The sequence below is a fragment of the Asterias rubens genome, chromosome 22 (genome assembly GCF_902459465.1).
Source record: "Asterias rubens chromosome 22, eAstRub1.3, whole genome shotgun sequence".
Classification (NCBI taxonomy): domain Eukaryota; kingdom Metazoa; phylum Echinodermata; class Asteroidea; order Forcipulatida; family Asteriidae; genus Asterias; species Asterias rubens.
The window spans coordinates 5924574-5950300 of NC_047083.1; the positions used below are offsets into that span (position 1 = coordinate 5924574).

A 25727-nucleotide genomic window follows, 5' to 3' on the forward strand; every position below is an offset into this window, starting at 1 on the left:
AACTAACACGGTCGGCCTATTATGGGAGTCAAACATAACTCCCATAAATGGCCGACCGTGATTATCGACGGGGTAAAAGGAAAACCAAGCAATTTCGAGTAATACTTGTGTGGTTCATTATATTCTACTTTTAAAATATCTTTCTAATCATATGCATTCTATAACAAACGGTTACAAACGCTTTTCAAAGACCAACTCGACCGATCCAAGGCAACGTGTTCATTTAATATTTGCCTCGAAATTGCGTGGTTTTCCTTTTTCGAGTGATACTTGTGTGGATCATTATATTATACTTTTAAAACAAACGGTTACATACGCTTTTCAAAGACCAACTCGACCGATCCAAGGCAACGTTTCCTTTAATATTTGCCTCGAAATTACGTGGTTTTCCTTTTACTTTGCGAACTAACACGGTCGGCCATTATGGGAGTCCATGGCTGACCGTGTTGTTAGCGACGAGGTAAAAGGAAAACCAAGCTGCGCAATTTCGAGTGATACTTGTTTGGATCGTTGTATTCTACTTTTAAAATATCTTTCTAATCATATGCATTTTATAACAAACGGTTACAAACGCTTTTCATATACCAACTCGACCGACCCAAGGCAACGTTTTCCTTTAACTATTTTTTAAATGTACGATGCAGCAAGTTAACTAACCTATTCCAGCTACCCACATATACGATGTTATTATTATGGTAGTCCTTTCTTCGGAGTTGAAGGTTGATATGAAATTGGTTTCCCAAGAATATCTAAATTTTAAATTTAGGAATACGTGTATCGATGTGTTTTCTCTGTGTGAAGGATGAAGATGAGTGTTTTCGTCGAAGGACAATTCTAAATATTCTGTCTCCAAGGCCAAGGTTACTCGATTCTTATCGCCGCTCTGTGGATCCTTGCCGCGCTTCATTAGAGCCAATTTGAATCCACTGCATCTTTATGTTCAACCTCCTCGATACACTATAACATAAAGAATACAAGTAACTCAGAAAGCTATGAAGAAACAAAAAACGAAAAATCTACGGATTTTTTTTCATTTCGTTAAACACGCGCCTATTCGTCCGATGTGTGGGCTGGGTTGGCAGCTAATTTATGTAACAAAACCTTTCGTCGCGAACCCCGCTTTAAACAACGCTGATTGGTTTATACTACCTAAGGTACTGCACGCACGCCCTTGACAAATTGCAAGTTTTTTGACGCAATCCACTTCAATAAATCGTGTTTGTAGGAGGCTACGACGTTATCTTAAACTGCAAAGACACGACTATCGGTACGACCGATATTGACAAAATTTTAATTTCTAAAAATATGTGTCTTCAAACCTTATACATGACTACAATTATTTTGTTACAATGGGAGGTATACAGTCAGTGAATAACCATAAACAAATGTTTACGATGGACTTAAACCGTGCCATGGTTGCAATATCGACCCAACTTGAAGCTTTATAAGCTGATATGCTTAACCCTTTGAATAGCTTCCAAATCAGAAGTAAAAAGTAATTGTTGTAAATTTTCTCAAACTCATTTAAAATATCAACACACCGCCGATTTACTACCATAACTGTTCAATGGAACTCAAACGTTACTATCCCGGGCTACTCGAGTGCTATTAAATTATAAGATATCATAGGCCTACGTTCTAAAAGAAAACGGACACGTTTGGTCATTGGACCCGCTCGAGTAAACGCCTCTCGGGTCATAAACAATGATAAATCCTCATGAGAAGACAATCTAAGAGGCATTACCGGGGTAAATGCCTCTCAGGTCATAAACACTGATAAATCATCATGAGAAGACAATCTGAGAGGCGTTACCGCGGTAAACGCCTCTTGGGTAATAAACACTGATAAATCCTCGTGAGAAGACAATCTGAGAGGCGTTACCGCGGTAAACGCCTCTTGGGTCATAAGTCATAAACACTGATAAATCCTCATGAGAAGACAATCTGAGAGGCGTTACCGCGTCAAACGCCTCTCAGGTCATAAACACTGATAAATCCTCATGAGAAGACAATCTGAGAGGTGTTACCGCGGTAAACGCCTCTTGGGTCATAAACACTGATATCTCTTTACATATCCACCTTCGAAGTGATTTTTTAAAATGCTTATGCCACCAAAAGCTGTTGTAATAGGATTCTAACCAAAAGTTTTTATTCATTTCGATAACGTATACACCTTCCCGTTAACGTACGTTTTGTTTGAGAGATATAAAATTACTAATAAATAGGTCTAGATATGTTATGAATATAGAGTTAAACATTTAAAGATTAATTGTATTATAAATTACAATTAAGGTGCTTTAAACTAAATAGGCCGTTGACTTTGATACGGCACATTACTTTCAACTGATTCAGTCAACTCAACGGCGGAGTGTTAGTTATAAAAATACGTGGATTTAAATGAATGAAAAAAATGATTGTAAAGTCACAAAACTAAAAACAACTTTAACTACAGTGTCAAAACAAATGAATTCATTGTACATTATGAAAACAGCCATTGGTAGAGTATCAATTGCCAGAGGGGAATCTTTCATTTTTTGACAGTCTAAGGCTAATCGTGCTAGAAGCTGTTGGAGATCAAGAATATCCCATAGCCTCAGGCTTTAATCATAGCTTGAAATCTCCATTAACTCTCCATAGAGTCATGGTAAGGCTGCATTGATTCAATTAGGCCTATCCCAACAGCGTTAGACTGTTCATAATCCACACCCAGCACACAGCAATGGTAACAGCTGAAGTAAAATGGCTATGCATAAAATGAACCGCATCAAATGCGACCGGACACAATTGCATTATGGGTAACTATAGGAAGATTGGTGGGCGGATCTTAATTCGTTGATGTTGTGGTTTTTTTTTTTCTATTTCATCTGATTTAGGATTCGGGTTTTAAAATAAATATCATATTGGGTTGGTAGAAATAAATATAGGCCCTGACCATAAATATGTACAAAATAAATTTATAAAAACAATTGAGCAATTATTTTCAGTTTGAATGAAAGCTAGGCCTAATATTGGTAACAGTGGTGTCATTGGTGCGAAGATTTGAGTAATATGAAGCTTTGAAAATTTTCCGCCCCAGAAATGTACCCTGATATCCAGAGGAAGAGTCCTATATAGGGCTACCCCAAACATGTACCTAAATGTAGCCCGGGCCTAAATGAAGCCCAAATTTAGGTCCGGACTACATTTAGCATGTTTGGGGCTATATTTAGGTCAGGCTACATTTAGGGCTCGGGCTACATTTAGGTGCCGCACAGTCGTCTCATGGGAAAACGTTTTACCCCGTGGTTAACTCCGTCCCTCCCCTGAAGAGCTATATGAGGGACAATTCTTTTTCGAGTGGTCTTCCAGTCTTTAAGATTGAAGTTTGCATCTTTTGAGTGACTTTCTACTCTGTCCTGATGCGTGGAGTGAAACCCCCCTAAAAGAGTGAAATAACCACCTCTCTTTTTAAATTGCCATAATAATGAGGAACAACTCGAAATGAAAAAGAGTGGTGTTTTTCACTCTTTTACATTTAGAGAGCAGGTCTATGAGTCCATCCCCCCCCCCCCCGCCATGCTATCAGTGGGTTTACTTGGCAAAAGGACATCTCACTCGTGTTTATCTTAAAAGTTGGAGAAAGCGATATAGATTTACAAATTGTTTCTTGCTGCTTCTTATTGTTTGGATACTGATAAAATCATAATTAATTCAACCATGTTTTTTAAATTACGATCATTTGAGCCCGTTTTTCTTCGTGTATAAAAAATGGGCTCAACTTATCATTATTGTTTTGAAATTCACATTTCAAACATTTTGTAATGCATCTTGATGGCATGGATATAAATATTGGAACTGACCAGCGTCGGGATAAGTGCAAGGGATGACACGCCCACGGCCACAAGGGTTAATCATGCACTTGCTTGCGGCTGTTTGATGATGATTTTAGTTGTGACTATGTGTTGTGTGCTTTGTGTGGATTACTGCATGCCGTGAGTGGGCATACATAGAGGATATGATGAAGTCACTTGTTTTTACATTATGCAATTCAAGTGCTTGGAATTGTGGGACATACTCCAGATAATATTAGAAGCATTGTGTTATATCGTTTCCAACAACTATTTATCTCGACTCCTTGTTGAGTGACGACACACACTGATCATTCTGATACATTAATTTTTCTTAAAGGAACACGTTGCCCTGGATCGGACGAGTTGGTCAATAAAGAGCGTTTGTAACCGTTTGTTATGAAATGCACATGGTTGAAAAGATGTTTTAAAAGTAGATTACAATGATCCACACAAATATGCCTTGAAATTGCACGGTTTTCTTTTTACTTTGCGAACTGGTCGGCCATTTATGGGAGTCAACATTTTGACTCCCATAAATGGCCGGCACATTTGTGTGGATCATTGTATTCTACTTTTAAAACATCTTTCCAATCATATGCATTTTATATTAAAAGGTTACAGACGCTTTTCAAATACCAACTCGACCGATCCAAGGCAACGTGTTCCTTTAAGCTCGATATACATTTGCTAAAGACGTCCTCCCCAAAAACGCGAGTCAAACTACATCAGTATTAAAATGTTTACTCATGAAAATAACTTTACCGATACTTTAATAAGACCAATTGATCTTTGATTGACGTCAAAGCATGGAGGTCTACCTCCATCGTCGAAGGATTTGCCTGATCCGTATTTATGCCGGTTTTTTATAAAACATGGAAATACAGATGAATGTCACGAAGATTTGACAGTTGCAACGGCCGGAAACACGTATACATTGGCCTTTTACTTTTTTTTAATTTTTTCGCTAATAACGTGGCATTTTGATGATTTTATTTTTTACAGCAACCATCTTAAAAAAAACATAATGTATGATTCTACACCACTAAATTGCGTACGGTGAGCCGGTGTGCCCCTTTAATTAAAGCAATAGGCTCCAACATTGTTGTTGTGGATTGACAATCAATGATTTTATTTGCCTCGCTTGTGTCAGGATCAGTTACACAGTCTCCCCTATCATACTCTTTCCTGACATCAACAATATGGCACGACGTCGTATTCTCAGCCATCTATCGGCCACAATACGATCACACACTCTCAGGAGACTTGCCCTTCATGCACAACTCACTCAACTCACTGTATCAAAACAAAGCTATAGTTGGAAAGTTATTCTAGCCAGCCTCAAGGGTAGAACTAAGAGATCTGGCAGATCCCTGCAGATTCAGCAGCGTGTTGATCTTATGAATACCTTGTGTGCAATAAGATATCAATAATCCCAACTAAACTCGACCATTCTGTTTGACTTTATTTACTATCTGTTCAGACAAAGCCTTTTTCAACCTTGACAGCAATTTAACTTGGGTAAAGAAGTGCAAAACGTGCAAATGATTGACAAGATTTGACAATGGACAGTAGACAAAACTTGTTTTCTATTCACACAAGGTACATTTTGTAACATTTAATAACTAGCAAGGGACCCTTGCTAATTTCCTCTACTTTGAAAGGGGCCATGCTACCACAGGGTTAGCTAACTCGACAGAAAATTATCGGTAGGATTGAAAAATTAAACCAATAAATTTATGTCGCCCATCTCGTGCGCACGAGATAATATCCCGTGCGCACGAGATATCGGTATTATCTCGAGATAATTAAAAAAAAAAAATTAGGGGCTCCGTACCCATCCGTTTCTAAACTCTAAAAAAAAAAAAGCTATGTGAACCATCTCGATCAGTTGAAAAATCCTATTTACTGGTACCTTATTTTGGTTGAGACTTTTCAGAAAAGGCTGAAATTTACCGAATTCCAGAAGCCCTCTTGACTATTTAATATTCACATAGAGGTCATGCATGAAAAAACGCTGCATATCCCCACATATAAATAACAAAGGAGATTAGTTACCTCATTGCCTGTCAATATGTGTACACCAGCTTCCCCCCCCCCCCCCCCCCCCCCCCCCAATGCTGCTTCCGTCCGCCCTCACCATCCGTAATAAAGAGTGGTACCTAACCTCAAATCTCATTGAACCGTACCAAAATACATGACCTTCCCGATTGCCTTTATTATGACGGTCACCTAAAAAAGAGAAAGTGGCACAACTGACTGGAAAAGAGCATTATGAGTGTCACGACCGAAGATGGTGTTTTGTCAACAATGGATAACTCTCATAACTATAGGTGAGAATCGGAAACTTGTCACAATGTCTGACTGTTACCAGTCCGATATTTATCATTGATTAACGAAACGTAACAACCCAAATCACATTTTTATTACCAACCATGATCAGGCATCAGCTCAATGGCATTAACTGTTAAAGTATCCTGGTGTCATGTGTTTTCAGTAGGATAACAGGAATATTGTTCACAATCAAAAACTAAATATTTTTTTTTCAAATCATCTATCCAATTTTTTAACAATAACACTTTCACTTCAGGGTAAATTTTTAAAGTTTTGGTTTTACGTTGCGAGAGACAGTCCGCCATTAACAGTGCTTGTGCATGCACGACATTGGAGCAACGTCATATGTTTTCACACCTTTCATTGGTTGGTATTTTATTGAATATTCAGAAGCTAGTATGGCGTGCAAAATAAATCAAAAATATTATTCAATAGTACTTAACAAATTTAATTACATTTTTGTCCTAGGGCATTATGGCTACTACTATATTAGTATTATATTAGAATCCAGAGATATCATAAGGCAAAACACCCCACCCCCCCCCCCTTGATGCACTCACACTTCAAAACAATCCGTTTTCCCCCATTTCAGACCAGTAATGTTTGGTTTCAGGAGATAAGAAACCAATCTATGATATTTTCTCTTAAATGTAGTCTTAAAGACTTAATATTTATTACGCTTATTGGAATTTATAACAGTTATGCAGTAAATAAATAAAAAAAATTGTTGTCATTTTCACTTAAAATATTTTAATATTTTCCCCACATTTGTGCACCATAGAATCCCAAATAGTAACCACCTCACGCGATCCATCTAGTGACTAAAGCAGAATGAAACTCAATCTAGCAGATAGTAATTTTGTTTTGAACTTTCGAGGTTGGATGATGTTTCTTTGACTCACATGAATGTTGGCATAATAATGCACAGTGATTAGTACCAAAAATCAATCATTTTATAAATGTTTGAGCATAACCAACGACAGGAAACTTTATTCTCAGCATGATTAAGCCTGATGAAAATACAGACTATGAGTAAACTGCATAGCTTCTGTCGCCGGTGCAGCTTGCACAATTTCGCGGTAAACGAGAATCAAAGTTCGGGACCAAAAACATATGAGGGTCGATAACGTATGACGCTACGATATGTTAACACTTACTTACTCCATAGAGCAACTCCTAGCCCACCTTGTTGAGCTGTAAATGGCTCCGCTTTTAACATCGGTCTCATCACTGTCGCCAATAAAGCGGAGCCATTTACAGCTCAACAAGGTGGGCTAGCTTACTCCTCTAGCCCCACTTGTGTGGCCAAGGATAGCTGAATCCTTAACCTTGGCCACACAAGTGGGGCTAAATAATACTCCTATCCTAGAACTATTTCGGTTTCGTCCGCATGGAGGTAGAATTAGCCATGGACACAGAAACTAAACAATGGTGTTAAACCATGGAGGAAGGGAATACGATGTACAAGGAGTTTGATTGAACCATGGAGGTAGAATTACGGCCCGCTAAGCCCCCAAACCATATCCTGGTGTCATGTGTTTTCAGTAGGATAACAGGAAAATGGTTCACAATCAAAAATTGAATGTTTTTTTTTTCAAATCATCTATCCAATTTTTTTACAATAACACTTACACTTCATGGTGTGTTGAAATTTTTAAAGTTTTGGTTTTACGTTGCAAGAGACAGTCCGCCATTAACGGTGCTTATGCATGCCTGACATTGGAGCAACGTCATATGTTTTCACACCTTTCATTGGTTGGTATTTTATTGAATATCCAGAAGCTAGTATGGCGTGCAAAATAAATCAAAAATATTAAATAATTACTACTTAACAAATTTAATTACATTTTTGTCCTAAGGCATTATGGCTATTAGAATCCAGAGATATCATATAAGGCATGAAAGTAAAACACCCCAGCCCCCTTGAAGCACACGCACTTCATAAAAATCCGTTTTTCCCCCATTACAGACAGTCATGTTTGGTTTCAGGAGATAAGAAACCAATCTATGATATTTTCTCTTTAATGTAGACTTAATATTTATTACGCTTTTCGGAATTTATTACAGTATGCAGTTAATCAAATAATAAAAATTGTCATTTTCACTTAAAATATTTTATTTTTCCCCCATATTGGCACACCATAGAATCCCAAATAGTAACCACCTCACATGATCCATCTAGTGACTAAAGCAGAATGAAACTCAATCTAGCAGATAGTAATTTTGTTTTGAACTTTCGAGGTTGGAAGATGTTTCTTTGACTCATTTGAAAGTTGGCAGAATATTAGTGATTTGTACAAAAAATCAATCATTTTATAAATGTTTGAGCATATATAACCAACGACAGGAAACTTTATTCTCAGCATGATTAATTAGCCTGATGAAAATACAGACCGTGAGTAAACTGCATAGCTTCTGTCGCCGGTGCAACTTGCACAATCTCGCGGTAAATGGGAATCAAAGTTGGGGTTCGAAATCATATGAGGGTCGATAACGTATGACGCTACGATACATAGGGTGATTACTGATCAATTTATAAGGTTTATTAAAATTCAGAAAAGCAATGCATTGTGGGAAGGAATATGGGGCGGTTTCTATGCAGTTTCTACGACTCGCGCACGCAACGCCTATACCTTTGTGTGGGTTCAACAGTGCCCTCTCTTGATATTTTGCTATTCGCGATAAACCATGGACTGCGTGCTACAATATAGTAGCGCTTGTTCCATTCAACTTGATAATCGTGTTGGGACTGCAGTCTGTGCGCAACTTCTCAAAAATGCTTTAGTTTCTCTGCAAATATTCATGGTACGCGCGCATCAAATAATGAGCTGTGGGTGTACTTTTTTAAATAATATCTATAAACCTCAAGTTTGATAAAATAAATGAGTTAGTTTTGTGGATCATAAAAGTTTACATTTTCGATCAGACCAATTGTTTATTAATTTAACAAAATATTTCGAGAGGTTTTTTGACGAAAACTTTTACATTTTTGTACTAAAATTTAAGTCTCAGCAAATGTCTATTTTTGTTATAATGTTATCGAATCCCCGCACTAGATTTGAACAAATGTGTGGAAAGGTTATTTCTTCCTTAAAGTAAATCACTTGTTTATTTTTTCTGATGTTACAGGAAATAGTCAGGGTCACGGCAAACGTACGGTGTGTGCCGTCTACGTTTTTAAAAGGAAACTTATTTTGGGGAAGATGTATGCTGTTTAGTGTAGCCCGTTCGTCGATACGCAAAAGAAACAAAACAAAGCGCTCGCCTAGCGCGTTAGCACTGCTGGAATAGAAGCGCGTATGTCATGTAACCTTGAAGTCATAATCAATTCCGTAATAACAATTTTAACAGTTTGCCCCTTTTTTGACACCGAAAAAATGTGTTTCACGGTTTCACGCAGTAAAAATTTAAAAACCTAACAATGGCAAAATTCGTCAAGATACTAAAATATTCGTTAAAATCACTACTACAGTTGGGACAGTCATTCCTACAGTTGGGACTGGGGGTCCCAACTAGAGTAATGACTGTCCCATCTTCTATGAGGAGACCATCCCCACCACTCAGCTATATTACCAACCCAGGCCTATCCCACTACACTGAGTTTGGACAATCAACCCATTGGTACAGTTTGGGACGGCAGTCAATTCAGTGTGGCTAATGCAGAGAAATAACCGCAGTCTCAGACTCAAGTTGGGACCAGTCCAGTCCCAACTATAGTTGAGACGATTATCAAATATGGACATCACCATGGATGATTAAGTTCCCTTTGTTTGTGCACAGGGTCTGTTACAGCTTCGGACTGCACAGTGGAGAAATTACTCGTTTGTGTTTTTTAATAGTACATAATTCTGAACAAACGAACAAAACAGTAATTGCATGCGCAGTAGCTATGTACCACAGTGTTAGCTTTATTGTCCATTCGATGCGCAGTGAGATTCTGATTCTGCTGGCGTTTCCTGCATTTAAATCCGACTTTCAAAAGGAAGGTTACACTGATATTCCAGTAATGCAACTATTGATATTGATATGAATGAAATAATGCTTAAATATTTCTGTGATTTTGATAACTTTTGGCCAAGTGTGGCTGTTAAAATTTACGGTATTTGCTCAGTGAACCCTTTATCTACGCATTGTAGCTCCTTGTGTATTATTCCTCCATGTTTGAACCATGGAGCAAGGACAAGCTGTCCCTTGTGGTTTTAATGATATCTGAAACAAAAAGTCCATCCCCTTAAGGTGATCCCCTGGCTGCCGCCAGGTTGTATCGTAATTTGGGTGTGATCCCTGGCTACACGGCAGTTAACGGTTGTAAAATGTATGGCTTCTGACTGGCACCCTCGAGCAAAGATGTATGTATTGACAAAATAAGGACACCGCCAATATAGGGCTAGATAGCTCAGTTGGGTAGAGTGCCGTTGGTTGTTGGTTCGAATCCCACTTTAGTCAATTCTTTGTTCAACCCCAAAAATGTATCATTTGAATTAAACAAATTATCCAAAAAGTGTGTACTTTACTGTTTTTATAAAGACCATTTAAAAGCAGTGGACACTATTGGAAATTGTCAAAGACTAGCCTTCACAGTTTGTGTATCTCAACATATGCATAAAATAACTAACCTGTGAAAATTTGAGCTCAATCATGTAAATCGGTCATCGAACTTGCGAGATAATAATGAAAGAACAAAACACCCTTGTCATACGAAGTTGTGTGCGTTTAGATGGTTGATTTCGAGACCTCAAGTTCTAAACTCGAAATCAAATTAGTGGAAAATTACTTCTTTCTCAAAAATTATGGCACTTCAGAGGGAGCCGTTTCTCACAATGTTTTATACCATCAACCTCTCCCCATTACTCGTCACCAAGAAAGGTTTTATGCTAATAATTGTTTTGAGTAATTACCAATCGTGTCCACTGCCTTTAAAAAAGCCTTCATGAATGCTACAATCTGGAAAAAAGAAGAATGCTCACAATGTATTTGCATTGATCTTATTGTCATACATTTTAAAAAACAAATTGCATGTTTGGCAAGATCCACACAATTTTCCTATTTAACCAACAGTCTGCAAATGAAAATGTACTGAAAGGTTCAATAAACAACCCCCCAAAACAACAAAACAAAACAGAAAGTAATAATTTAAAGCCATTGGACCCTTTCGGTAAACAGTGTTGTCCAAGGCCCACACTTTGTGTACCACAACTTCTATATCAAATAACAAATCTGTGATAATTTAGGCTCAATCGGTCATCGGAGTCGGGAGAAAACAACGGAAAAACCCACCCTTGTTTCCGCGCGTTTCGCCGTGTCATGACATGTGTTTCAAATAAATCTGTAATTCTCGTTAACGAGAATTTATATTGTTTTGCTGTTTTCTCAAAAAGTAAAGCATTTCATGGAATAATATTTCTAGAGAAGTCTTTCACCATTACCTTCTGTAAACGCTGTAAGTTATTTGTAAATCTGTGAACTTTTATTTTGTTTTCTGAATCGAAAGGGTCCAATGGCTTTAAGACATTTCGACTGCTATAAAATTTGCTTGTTAACATCAGTAGGCCTATCATTGTCAGTGCCATTAACATTGATCCAGTTGTGCATACTTTTTGTCACGACAAGAAAATAACATAATTTGAAGCAAGGTGTAGTGATTGTTTGCACCTAATAATAACTAATACCTGTAGTTAATAATGAGTTACTACCGGTAATGATAATAATTTATAAGAACCCTCAGAACTGCTGATTGACGATTTGAACCAAATCAAAGTCCATTCTTCATTTTTGCCAATAGCTACTGTACACCCTACTCTAAACAGTGACTTAGTATAGATGGACAGCTTCTTAACACTGCCACAACAATGGGGTTATTATTGTACGTGTTCTAGTATTGTAGGATGAATTGGCCTATTATTATAGTATTATCACAGTAGTTGACACAGTTAAAGATGTTTTCTAAATCTTTATCTTGGTGTTGTTTTTTTTATTGTTGTTTTTATTAATGTTGTAGTAAAATGTTTTCATTTTACATCATAAATTCCGCCATGGTTTGTTCTTACTCATTTTCGAGTGAAGTCTCTGAGTGAAAAAAACCAATATCGTATTGTTGACACCTTGACCTTTGACCTTGCTATACAAAGAGGTCAACATTGAGTATACAAATTAACAACTGCATGTTTTTAGATTATTAAGGTCAGGTTTCTATTCAATAAACCCTTTGTCCTGAAAATGAAGAGTTTTAGAGATAATTGACCTACAAAAATGTATTTACCTAAATGCAAGTAAGGTCCCTTCTGGGTTGAAACTCTTGTCCCATTTTGGATGTCATCAATAACCACACAATAAGCAAAAATCAACAATAAAACAAACTGTTGCAAGTTACTTTGAATTAACATGAAACAAGTCTAAATCTGGTTCTCTCCCTGGGATTTCTGATTCCAACACAACTTTCATTTTTTTAGTACTATCTTGTTTTCATTGTACATATTGTTTTAATTTGAAAAGTGTAACAAAAAATAGTAGGGCCTTATTCATGTCACAAGGGGATGATATTTTATGTTAATTTCAAATGTACTGTAACTCAGAACTAGAGCATATACAATGTGCTCCTCAAGTGAGGAATGTACGTTAATCATACAGCTATATAAATATTGACTTAACGCTAACTCTTGACTCAATATAAATGCACAAATTTATTGAAGCCTGAACAAAAATTAAAATTACGTTAGAAGTGATTTAAGACTGGACACTATTGGTAATGGTCAAAGACTACTCTTCACAGTTGGTGTATCTCAACATATAATGCATATAAGATAACAAACCTGTAAAAGTTTCAGCTCAATTGGTTGTCGCCGTTGCGAGATAATAATGAAAGAAAAAAAACTCCCTTGTCACACAAAGTTGTGTGCTTTCAGATGCTTGATTTCGAGACCTCAAATTCTACATCTGAGGTCTCAAAATCGAATTCGTTAATAATTAATTCATTCATTCATTCATTTTTATTAAAAAACCAACTGGCAGCACGAAGCTGAATAATGTGGCCTTACAAGATAATAATATTGATAAAATTGCAGAGATAAATACACAAAAATTGCACCACCGCAGGGAGGAACATTATGTAAGAAGATGACAATAAGTAAAAATAAATATTAGATAAACCACTAAAAGACACTAACAAAATGCACAGGGTGTTGTGGGAACCCTCTTATACATTGAAACCCCACTATGGAATAAACCAGCTAAAAAGGGAACCCTATCAGTTAAAAACTGAACAGATGACAAAAATAATGATGGCAAAAATTGGGAAACAAATTTGATAAAACAGGATGTGGGAGACCCTCATTTATGAGGGCATATAGCATTGACAAAAAAAATTTACAGCCCACATGTACACCAATAAAACAAAAGCAAATATGGAAGCTCCAGTCTAAGGAAGATTGGTTTAAAAGTTGAGTAAGGAATGGGATTGCACTATTGCCATAACGCTTAGTCCTACGTTTAGGCACCATATATTTAGTAGCATTGCGAAGACCCGTACTGTGAGTGTTGTTGTTATGAGGGAACCAACCAGCATGTCTATCAGAGGTACTACATTTTACAGAAAAATTAGTACATAATTGATCACGTAATTCTTTCTTGAAAACTACATTACTTCAGAGTGAGCAATGTTTTATACTATTAACCTCTCCCCATTAATCGTAATCAAGTAAGGTTTTATGATAATAATTATTTTGAGTAATTACCAATAGTGTCCACTGCCTTTAAGTGTACAATGTATTTAAAGTGGGTTTGCAGTGCTTATTGTTTTAAGAGTACATGCATGCAATTTGTAGTGCACAGAAAATGATAATAAAATGGTTATATTAGTAGATTATAAAGCTCTACATTTCAAGCTTGGTTTGTAGTCGGGGTAAACAAAATGGCAATCCCAGGGAAATATTTTTTCTAAAGACTTTTTGTGTGGACCTGATGTTGAAGTGATCTCAGACTTGAATGAAGTCTATCAAAATGTCTGAAAGAAATTACAGAAACATTTATAACAACAATGATACAAGATGTAATCATCAACCTTGCTATTATTGATACTGAGTTAAGCTTGACTCAAGGCCTAGTTTGAGCATGGAGCTATAAAAAGCTCCATGGTTTGAGTGTATCAGAAGGCGGGTCATGTGATGTGTACATCTGATAAGGTTGGTTCATCTGACCCAAAAATGTAGACCATGTCTGCATAGTTTAGGCCTAGAGCTTTATAGAATGAAGGTCAGGCACATTGGAAAGTGATCATAACTGGAAATCTTCCATCTGACAGTAGCTTTAAAAAACCAAAATCAAACTGTAATTTTAGTAAAAAAGAGTATAATCGCATTATGATATTGTACTAGAGTGTCAATTTTCATTGATATTATGTTACAGTTGAGGTATCGGATTGGAAGCATGCATACCAGAAATGACATATTTGTCATTGTAAGTGACACATGGAATGGAATTGGTATTTGCACTTCCTGGTGTACGTTGTACATTGATTGGCATTTAGTGGGACACACTCTCTGAGATTACAATTGATTCATCATGGATACACTTCATGAACCGCAGCATTTTAAACCAGCAAGGTAAGAATCTTGTACACTGAACGTCTCTGGCCTTTCAACTTACACATTACGTACTTATGTAACAAGCAGGGAGGTCCTTTCTCCGAGGTACAATAGTGAAAAGCAGTAATGTATTTTGTAAAATAAGTTATTTTATTATCTGTGACAGTTGCGATAGACAGTTAGGATTTACTGTAATGTTAGTTTGGAGAAGATTATCCTCAAATACATTTGCCCTGTTCGTTTTTACTATAAGCAGACGGTTGCCACATAATATAAGCAGGCATGTTGCCATAGTTACTAAATAAGAAGTGTTGTACTAAAGTAAACATGTAGCCTACTGTCGTCAGTAAATTTACCCAGATGTTGTTCTGTATGCCTGGTACATTGAACTGACTTTTGTACACATTATACACACATAGTGCTTGTAGTTTTGCCACTAAAACAGAAGGATTCAAGGATCTCAAAACGCCTTGGACCTGTCTTAGATTACATCCAAGTTGATATACCGTTGCTTTCATTGTAACCAAGTACCCAGTCATGTCCGAGGATTGTCTCAGTTCACTGCTTGCGTGTGTGCATGATAAGGACAATTAATGCAACAGTATAGAGGTGCATACGTGTAGTGTACAAAATTCTATCAATTTACTTCCTGCTATATTTTACTTAAATGATGCATTTTGATTAACCTTGTAATGAAACATCACACCAACCTTTTTATTTCTACTTGGGGTACAACAATCATACATAGAGGAATCATTGGAATCAACAAAAAGACACCAAGTACAAAGCATTTCATGTCCAAGACTAGTGTAAAAAAACTAATTTTTTAGTTTTTCAAAATCCGTTTCAGGAAATTGTCCGAGTATGGAGTATTTGAGTGTAGGCCAAAATTGTTGTTTATCACCCGGCGGGCTGGAGGAGCATGGCATTCCAATTGTTTGTCTTTAGTATCTTGAGTTTTAAAACAAATAATAATATTAAATAATAATCAAGGTTTATTTAGTCTTGTACTGTTAACAAGGTTACTCAAGGTACTTAGTATACATTAAAAGAACGCTATTGAATATTTCTGTCTGAAATGTCTTATTTGATGAGAAATAAATAATCTGACTTTGGGTTTGGAGTTTCTGCTCAGTGAGCGTTTTATTCATTTTTATTTTGGCATCGATGCAATGCAAAATTTGTAATCGGTTTTGTACTATTTTCTCGTGATCCAGATGGCCGATCGATTTCGAACTTCTACAGCAGGTTTGTCAGTTTATGTATGGTGAATTACATAAAGTGATTACACTGCCAGCAACTGTTTTGTTAGCAAAAACCAATTCTGTAATGTTCCTTTAAATAAGGGTACAGTAGGTCATTTAAATTATGAATTGTAAGACCCATTAGCACCTCGTAAGGGTGAACAAGGTGCTGCGTGCATTCAGTAGCCACAGCCAGGACCACGGGGTGAACCCTTTTCTCTTTTTTGAGTGCACTTGATTTTTTTACATGCATTACAATGGTCCAGGGACCGACGGCTTTACGTCCAATCCAAATGACGAGGCAATGGTTAAGTGTCTAGATTCGAACCCACACTCTGCTGGTAAGAAACACCCAATTTTGAATTCGGTGCTCTAAACCGCTCGGCCACAACACTTCAAATGTACCAGATAGTGAATGGAGGACTCAGAAAGGCCTAAGATCCTGCACTAATCTGTATGTTCCATTCACTTGCACCACTTACATGTACTCTATGGTCCTTGTTAGATGATTGCATTAGATCTAAGCGGTCCGTGAGCCTTTTAAAGTCTTCTTTCAAACGTCACTAAAATGATCTCCCATTATGTACAGCTTCCCATGCTATGTAATCGAACCACATCCATCTCTCCAATACTTGTCTTGTTTATTTTCAGCTTAAAAACTGTTCTGCCATCTAGCTTGTCGCTTTTATTACGAATTTGTTGTGTCATATTTTATGTTCATCTGTCCTTTTGTCTGTTTGTCTGTCTGTCTGGTTGTCTTGTTTTCTTTACTGGCTGGCTGTTTTTCAAGCTCATGCTTACCAAAACGACTCGTGCTCTATTTATTTATTCATGTTTACTCTTACTTAAAGATATGTGTTGCTTTACTCAGTGATACATGTCAGAGATGCCAAGTCAAGAGGCCAGCTATGCGTGAGATTTTTCAAAGAAGGGCGTAATAAAGTAAGAAACTCTGTAAAACTTATCTGTGTCCGACGTGCTTGAGCTCTGACGTCAGTGTGTTGCTTTGTTATGACTGAGACGACAGTTTTCGGATTTGTTCGTGTGCGTATAGTCTTGGTGCAAGACATTCTCGTTTTCCTTTCACACACAGCGCGGCCAACTAACTGACAGCGCCCGCATCGCCCATAACAAGAAACCTCTTGCACCAAGACTAGCGCGTAGTATCCGAAAACAACCAGTTTTAAACAGAGCTCCAGCTGGTCATAAAACCGTTTCTCCACAAATAGGAATAGCGAAACTGTCTAAGGTATGAAGAATTGAGACAGAAAAATTGCACAATACCAACAACTGAAACGGGATTATAATTGAAACGCAAATAATAGTACCGTAAGTATTGAGACAGATTAATTGCACGATGCCAAGGCATTGCGACAGAATAATTGCACAATATTAAAGCAATTAAGATAATCGCACTACCAAAGCATTGCCACAGGATAATCGCACAGTATCAGAGCATTGAGAGAATATCATTGCACACTATCAAAGAGAGTATTGGATATTTGAACAGCACCAATTCTATACAAACTTAGCTTACAGGTTTGATCAACAAAAATTTAAAAAAATTATACTCTGAAGTAATAAACTACTTTTTAAAAGGTATTTTTAAAAACCTGAGAGGTTCCTTTCTTTGGGGCGATTATTAAGAGTTGTCAAAAAGGACTGATGAATCGTAGTCTTCCAATAATAATCAAAATTGTTTATAGTTTTTAAAAAGAGAATAAAATATTGACTGAATACCGGGTATGTTTATGTGTTTAACCTATGTATTGGCCAGCAGTAGGCCATGCATGGGTCTCTTGAGGGTTAGACACACCTTGATGCACTTGACAGTCACTGCTGTACCTGATGTGTAAACTCTAGTGGTTTTTAGCCCATCAAGTATTCAGATCATGGCAGGAACATACTGTAACGTTATGGTGAAAGATGATAGTCATAGTGCTGCTCAACATTATTCTGAGGAAATGATTAATGTTTCATATGAAATCAAGGAGACAGGCATGTGCGTGTAAGTATTCAAAAGGCCTCTACATCACAGAAGCTGAATGTATCATGCAAGCTGTGAATGTATCTTACTATTTAAACACTGGGCTTTTTTTGCACATGAAATTTTATGCAGCTTTAAACATGGTTTTAATCCTAGGAGTGTCAAACCTGATATGGTACATGTATGATATGACAATTGCATTAAATGATTCCAATCTGCCTAACATTCCTGCATGTAATGTTTGTGAAATGCTATACATGTATATATCACCGTATCGTTTATGATGTAGGCCCTATGATCTGATATCTTTGTGGTGCAACTAAACAAATGCAATTTTTCATTTAACTCTATCAGGAATCATTAAATTCAGCTTCTACTTGGATACTCAGGGTCCACAAAGACATGTAAAGCTGCAAAGTGGCAAAACATTCTTATTTTTTTCCTTTTTAAGATCTGTAGATGCATGGTTAACCTTTAGAACACTTACTTTAAGGCAATAAAGCTATGAATACAACAATTTTGTGGTCATACTTATGTCTAATTTGTATTCTTTTGCACGAAATGGTAGTTTAAAATATCATTTTACTTGTAATTCGTTTTTCACATAAAAGGGTGTAGTGGTTAATTTCAAACGGGAGTAACTCAGCAACGCGATACACCCCAAAGCTTAGACACATACCAAATTACTGCTGCTGATGTGTTCTTTCCAGCCATGCATATAACTCAATTCTTGAAATTGCGTACATGTGACTCATTTTCACAGAGCGGGTCACTTTTATCAACTATTTAATTGAAAAGAAGTAAGTTTTTGTTAAAGCTTTAGCAACAAACCTACACCATAAGCACAGAGCAGGCTATGAGCTACTTTTTATCAAGTGTAAAAGTACAAGGATATTATTAGCCATGTGTACAGTATTAAAATTATCATTCACACAACATTCATGTGCAGTGTTTATTGTAACCGTTACAGTCACAGCATGAACAAAGCTCAATTCTTAAAATTATCATTCACACAACATTCATGTGCAGTGTTTATTGTAACCGTTACAGTCACAGCATGAACAAAGCTCAATTCTTAAAGCAAAACACGTTTTTACTGTTATTACAATCTTTTTTGTGTGAAAACTTAGCATGTTTTTAATCTGAGATAATAAAAAAAAATTTGAATGGTTTACAATTGGAACAAATAACGACAAATTTATAAAGTAGACACAGTTATAAGACATTTGAGTGTGTAAATTGTCACAAAGCTGGCAATGCTCATTGAGATGGTGATACTGTATTATCAATTTCATCATTTGTTATCAATCCAGTCCTACATTACACTATGCCAGTGATGCCAGTGATGCCAAGGGAAATTGACAATAAATGATGCACCTAGCATGGGATGGTCCCTGTAGAGCCTTTGGCCTACATATTCTTATCAGATTGTGCATTACATCAGGGTATAATGCTAGCAAGTGCTGCTCAATTGATAAACCATGTACAGGCCTATACACTGGTAACAACAAATTCAGTTACCTTCCCTCAGTGTCCCAATGAGTTCAATGGATAAGTGGCATTTGTTGTATTTCTGTCGGGTTCAGGGATGCATTTAAATGCAGTATTTATCACATTCAGTTGTTTAGTTGCTGTTCATCACATTCACATCAGGAGAGGGTGAGCTGTAACCAAACAAAAATTGTAATTCTAACAATGTCGATGGCAACTAGTCCCCACAAAACATGCGTGCGTGATGTCTTGACGCGATGTCTTGATGCGATGTCTTGACGCGATGTCTTGACGCGTGTCAATAGTTCACGGTGCACAAATCTCATGCACTAGACTATATACAAGTCACCATGTAAGTTAATCCAATGTGTCCGTGTTTCAGCCAACAGAACACAGAATTAGCAACAGGGTGTGTTATCTTTCAATTTCCTTTTAACTTTCATACATCGCATGCAATCAACACGGGGCTTTCCTTCAAGGTTGTGTACACAACTTTATGCAAATACATGTAGTGTATTTTCAGTGAGATATTGTTATACTGCTACATGTACATATATTTAGACTTGTACCTTACCCAACCTTATATACAAAGAGCAGGGAGTGACTACACCACAATGACCTTGACAACCAATCCTTGTCACTGTGAAGCATTTTGTGAAGTTTTTAACACTTGAATAACAAAGAAGTATCAATTGTGTATTGTTGATATCAATGCTACTTGTACAGCTTGTTATTTTAGCAGGTTACAGTAGGCCTATTGCCAATAGTACTGACGTCAATTGTGTATTCTGCTTTTAGTTTCAAGTCGGCATTTCCTTGTTGTATTCAAACTTATATCCTGATCCTTTGAATTGGAAACAAATACATGTACTGAAACAAAGTCATTGTCAGTGTTCAGATTGTTTATACATGTATATTGGTATATTCAGTGACTTTGTATGTTAGTCAGAATTGTGTCAGCTGATGGTCGGGTTGTATCAAGGATTTTCTTTGTGAGCTTAAGATTTCCAAATACAACATTTGTTGAATAATGAGTGCAACAAGCTCTGAAGATGTTACATGTACCTTTAAAGATGATGCATGGAGGTAGGTACCTGTTATCATAAGTTGCTACATGTAGTGTACATTTTGGTGAACGCTTGACAAATCCTTCACAAAATTCAAACAACATGCAATTCCATAACATTTTGGAGAGTTGTTTAAGCAAAATAGATAAAGTCGTTTGTACTGAGATTTATAGGTTTTGTGCCACAAGTCCCCAAAACGTAACTTTTTAAAGAAAGGATTGTGAAGCATATATTTAAACATTTTGACACAATTGATTTTATGAATGACTACATGGGGGTACATTACATACAACTATAACTATCACCAAGTGTTCTGATTGACAAACTAGTGATGACAGCAGAGGACACCCTTGGCAGATGCAGTTATTTATGTCACTTATGAACTTTCAATGTATACAAACTAATTAGCCCTATCTGATGTCCATTCTGTCAGATTGTAAAGTAACATCCTGGTATCAACCATTTGTTAGTTGGGTGTTAAGTGTGTAAACAGGTTGGTGTCATGTACTTGTAGATGGCTTGTTGATAAATACAGCCATTTTAAGCATTGTAAATAATCATATAAACTAAAAATAATATATCATATAAATTAAAAGATTATTAATTAAAAGATTGATTAATGCCATAAATGAAATTGAGTTACGGTTGCATCCAACAGATAATCAAAATAACGGTAACGTGGAGAATTGAAAATGGGGGCAAAAAAAACAGAAAAGCAAAAGCTTGTGGTAGGCATGCCCTGACAAACAAAAACTAATGGACTAACATGAACATTAACAAGTATTAGGTACGATATTAAAGCCATTGGACCCTTTTGGTAAACAGTATTGTCCAAGGCCCACACTTCGTGTATCACAACTTCTATATCAAATAACAAACCTGTGAAAATTTGGGCTTAATCGGTCATCGGAGTCGGGAGAAAACAACAGGAAAACCCACCCTTGTATCCGCGCATTTCGCCGTGTCATAACATGTGTTTAAAATAAATCCGTAATTGTCGTTAACGAGAATTGATATTGTGTTACTGTTTTCTCAAAAAGTAAAGCATTTCATGGAATAATATTTCAAGAGAAGTATTTCACCACTACCTTCTGTAAACCCTTTAAGTTATTTGTAAATCTGTGAATTTTTTTCCTTTTTTTCTGTACCGAAAGGGTCCAATGGCTTTAAACTAAGCCAGATAGACTCTATGCAAACTTAAGGGAATCACAGGGATTCAACTTTTTTTTTACAACGATACATTAGCGTAACCTCATTTATCACTCTATCACATATTACAGTGCTGTCAAGCAACACATGTAGAATGTGGTTTAATCCAATACAATACACTATCAAGTTGTAATGACTAGGCATAAGCTTGAAATTCTGAAAAACATAGATCACATGAGATGAATGTTATAGTACAACCGAGGTGCTGTTTTCTGCATGATCACGATGAGTGACTTAACAGCCAAGATACAATGTTATTCTCTTTTCTGCATTAGAAAAAGTATACAATCTTACAGTGAGACTACATAGTTATAATCAAGCAATTTGAGTAACTTTTAATACAGTTTTGTGTTATGTCATTATTTCATCAGGTGTTCAAATTAAATTCTAAGTTTTAACGATTAAATTCTAAGTTTTAACGATTAAATTCTAAGTTTTAACGATTCAATTCTAAGTTTTAACGATTAAATTCTAAGTTTTAACGATTAAATTCTAAGTTTTAACGATTAAATTCTAAGTTTTAACGATTCAATTCTAAGTTTTAACGATTAAATTCTAAGTTTTAACGATTAAATTCTAAGTTTTAACGATTCAATTCTAAGTTTTAACGATTCAATTCTAAGTTTTAACGATTAAATTCTAAGTTTTAACGATTCAATAATAGTACCAACTACCTAAACTTGAGATTCAAACTACTGTACCTGTAGCCACGCCACTGGCTGACATCCAGAGCTCTAGCAATGCAAAGGTCCTACCTTCAAACTACCTGTAGCCACGCCACTGGCTGACATCCAGAGCTCTAGCAATGCAAAGGTCCTACCTTCAAACTACCTGTAGCCACGCCACTGGCTGACATCCAGAGCTCTAGCAATGCAAAGGTCCTACCTTCAAACTACCTGTAGCCACGCCACTGGCTGACATCCAGAGCTCTAGCAATGCAAAGGTCCTACCTTCAAACTACCTGTAGCCACGCCACTGGCTGACATCCAGAGCTCTAGCAATGCAAAGGTCCTACCTTCAAACTACCTGTAGCCACGCCACTGGCTGACATCCAGAGCTCTAGCAATGCAAAGGTCCTACCTTCAAACTACCTGTAGCCACGCCACTGGCTGACATCCAGAGCTCTAGCAATGCAAAGGTCCTACCTTCAAACTACCTGTAGCCACGCCACTGGCTGACATCCAGAGCTCTAGCAATGCAAAGGTCCTACCTTCAAACTACCTGTAGCCACGCCACTGGCTGACATCCAGAGCTCTAGCAATGCAAAGGTCCTACCTTCAAACTACCTGTAGCCACGCCACTGGCTGACATCCAGAGCTCTAGCAATGCAAAGGTCCTACCTTCAAACTACCTGTAGCCACGCCACTGGCTGACATCCAGAGCTCTAGCAATGCAAAGGTCCTACCTTCAAACTACCTGTAGCCACGCCACTGGCTGACATCCAGAGCTCTAGCAATGCAAAGGTCCTACCTTCAAACTACCTGTAGCCACGCCACTGGCTGACATCCAGAGCTCTAGCAATGCAAAGGTCCTACCTTCAAACTACCTGTAGCCACGCCACTGGCTGACATCCAGAGCTCTAGCAATGCAAAGGTCCTACCTTCAAACTACCTGTAGCCACGCCACTGGCTGACATCCAGAGCTCTAGCAATGCAAAGGTCCTACCTTCAAACTACCTGTAGCCACGCCACTGGCTGACATCCAGAGCTCTAGCAATGCAAAGGTCCTACCTTCAAACTACCTGTAGCCACGCCACTGGCTGACATCCAGAGCTCTAGCAATGCAAAGGTCCTACCTTCAAATCACACTTGATTCATTTCATGTGGATTATTATCACAGAACTTGGGAAAGTAAAGAGTATACAGTACGTGCTTTAAAGTATACATCGGTGTAAGGTGGAAAACAAAACTAAATTAGAGAAATCGATCAGAAACTATTTAAACTGTTCAATGAATGATTGCAACGAAAGTCGTCAGCGGAAAGGTCTAACAAAAAGAGAAAAAGGGTAAAACAAGTATTCCTAAGGCCTTAGACCTGCTTCATATTATGTACCTCATCCCTTCAAATTGCTTTATTTCTAGTCGGAGGAAATATAGCCTAATGTAGGAGGACTCTTCCTCTGTGCTGAAAACAGAGACACATGTACAGGGTCATAGATAGGCCTACTGGGTTAATTTCCGGGGCAGACAATCTTACTGGATTAACATTCCATGGCTGCATGCATGTTTTTTGGGCAGTGGGATATGGACCATTTATTCCTTGTTGTCATTTTCAGGATATAATTCCAATTGTGTTGAGAATTAAACAATAGACAGATTATGCTACAAATGTCACGTGACCTGAGATGGGTAATACTATTACACATCAACAAACACGGCATACTGCATATCAATGTGCGTTAAAAACACACAATATTGTTGCATTTCCTTTTTCAATCAAGGTTTTTATTCTCGAAATCACTGAAGAATATTTTGGAGTTTGTACCATGAGACTTTATGGTGGCTGAACAATGCCAATTATGGGTACCGTTCCACCAACTCGGACATTTTACGAGAATGTTCATATGATGTCATGTGTTTAGTGCACGGAAAGTGCGGTTTTACATTGCCCTCATTGAAATGATTTCGATGCCAATAGTTTCAATAAAAATCTTCTAAAGAAGCTGCATATTCCTTTACTTTAACCCCCAAATTATTTTATTAGAAGTGGTAGTTGTCAGCTAGAGTCGGCCAATTTGACGGTCTGCCTTGGCACAGCCCAACTTACGCCGTGCACAATGTTTTGAACCATGGCGTGTGAGCTCAATCAAACCTCAGTGATTTCTGTAGTCTAACCATAGGTTCACAAGAAACCTCTCTTGTTGTAGAATACTGGATATGTCAAAATGAAAATGTGATTTAAATTAATGTCACAACATTCACCTTTATTAGAAGGGCTTTGTTTTGAGTTGAAAACTTTGTAATTTATCGAAAATACAGCCGATTATGGTCCATCGAACCGAGTCTTCCCTTGACTTGACTGTGTACAATGTAGTTGTGTTTTTCTATACCCATCTTAGGTCACGTGATCATGTGTAAACATTGGTAGTGCAATTGTTCTATTTTATGCATGTTTAAATATACAGTAGTGGTAGTGTATGGTGAGTTATACACTGTAAAACAAGACAAGCAAAGACAAAAGAAGAGTAAATAAACATGTGTGACATTTTAGAAATAAATAGGTCACATTAGCAGAATCTTTCCTGAAGTCTTGAAAATGCCACACACAACATAATTGATGCTAAATACAGCGCACCATTTACCCAAATTAGGCTAAGTGTGACTACAAAACATACATTCTTGCACCTCACTGGTGCATAGGCAATAAAACAGAGACCGTCATAAAACAGAGATCGTCAATAAAATAGAGATCATCGTGGGTTTTATTATTCTATATATTAGATTTTCTGTAATATTTTTTGTAAAATTGATCTTTTCATGTAATATATTATAAGTTATCACACAAGCGCGAGTGGAATACGAAAAAACATAGCGCTTATCGTCCCATATCTAACGAGGCCGAAGGATGATTGTTGGCTCTAATTGTGTTTAGAGGCGTTGACATGACTCGTTTTTTGCCTATTTCGTCTCAGAATGACTAGCAAAGCGTTTAGGAGCATCATGTTTCTTAGAAATGTTTAGGTACGCCATTTTGCTAATCGAAGAGTTGGCTGTAATTAATTGAAGTAATTTTGTATAACAAGCGTCAAACATGCAGCGCGCAAAGTTTAAAATTTCAGAGCGTTATTTGTGATGAACAGCATGCACGCGCACAAAGTTTAGAATGTGATTTTTGCACGGTTCATATACGGAGCTAGTTAAATTGACATTTCACAATCCGCACTGTGTAATAAAAACAGAGGAAGTAGGATATAAAACAGAGCTCGTAGCATATATGTTTTTATCCCCCTAGTACTGTAGTTCGAGCTTCTGATTGGTGGATTAGCGCGT

General features: G+C 37.1%; 1 protein-coding gene across 6 annotated transcripts in view; it reads left to right on the forward strand.

Annotated features, from left to right (window-relative positions):
* The window catches only part of LOC117305025 (tumor protein p53-inducible protein 11-like), a 44070-nt gene that overhangs the window by 2777 nt on the left and 15566 nt on the right, over window positions 1–25727 (forward strand). The window contains exons 1-2 of one of the 6 annotated variants that reach the window (XM_033789719.1): window positions 6018–6160; window positions 14562–14758. The exons of 1 other annotated variant lie outside the window; for it this stretch is intronic. In XM_033789719.1, the coding sequence (XP_033645610.1) occupies window positions 14718–14758 (41 nt within the window). In that variant the 5' untranslated portion in view covers window positions 6018–6160; window positions 14562–14717. Of the gene's footprint in view, window positions 1–6017; window positions 6161–14106; window positions 14339–14561; window positions 14759–17837; window positions 17993–20340; window positions 20549–25727 lie in introns of those variants that run through there. 4 more of the 6 variants (XM_033789720.1, XM_033789717.1, XM_033789716.1 and 1 more) reach the window with 4 other exon arrangements.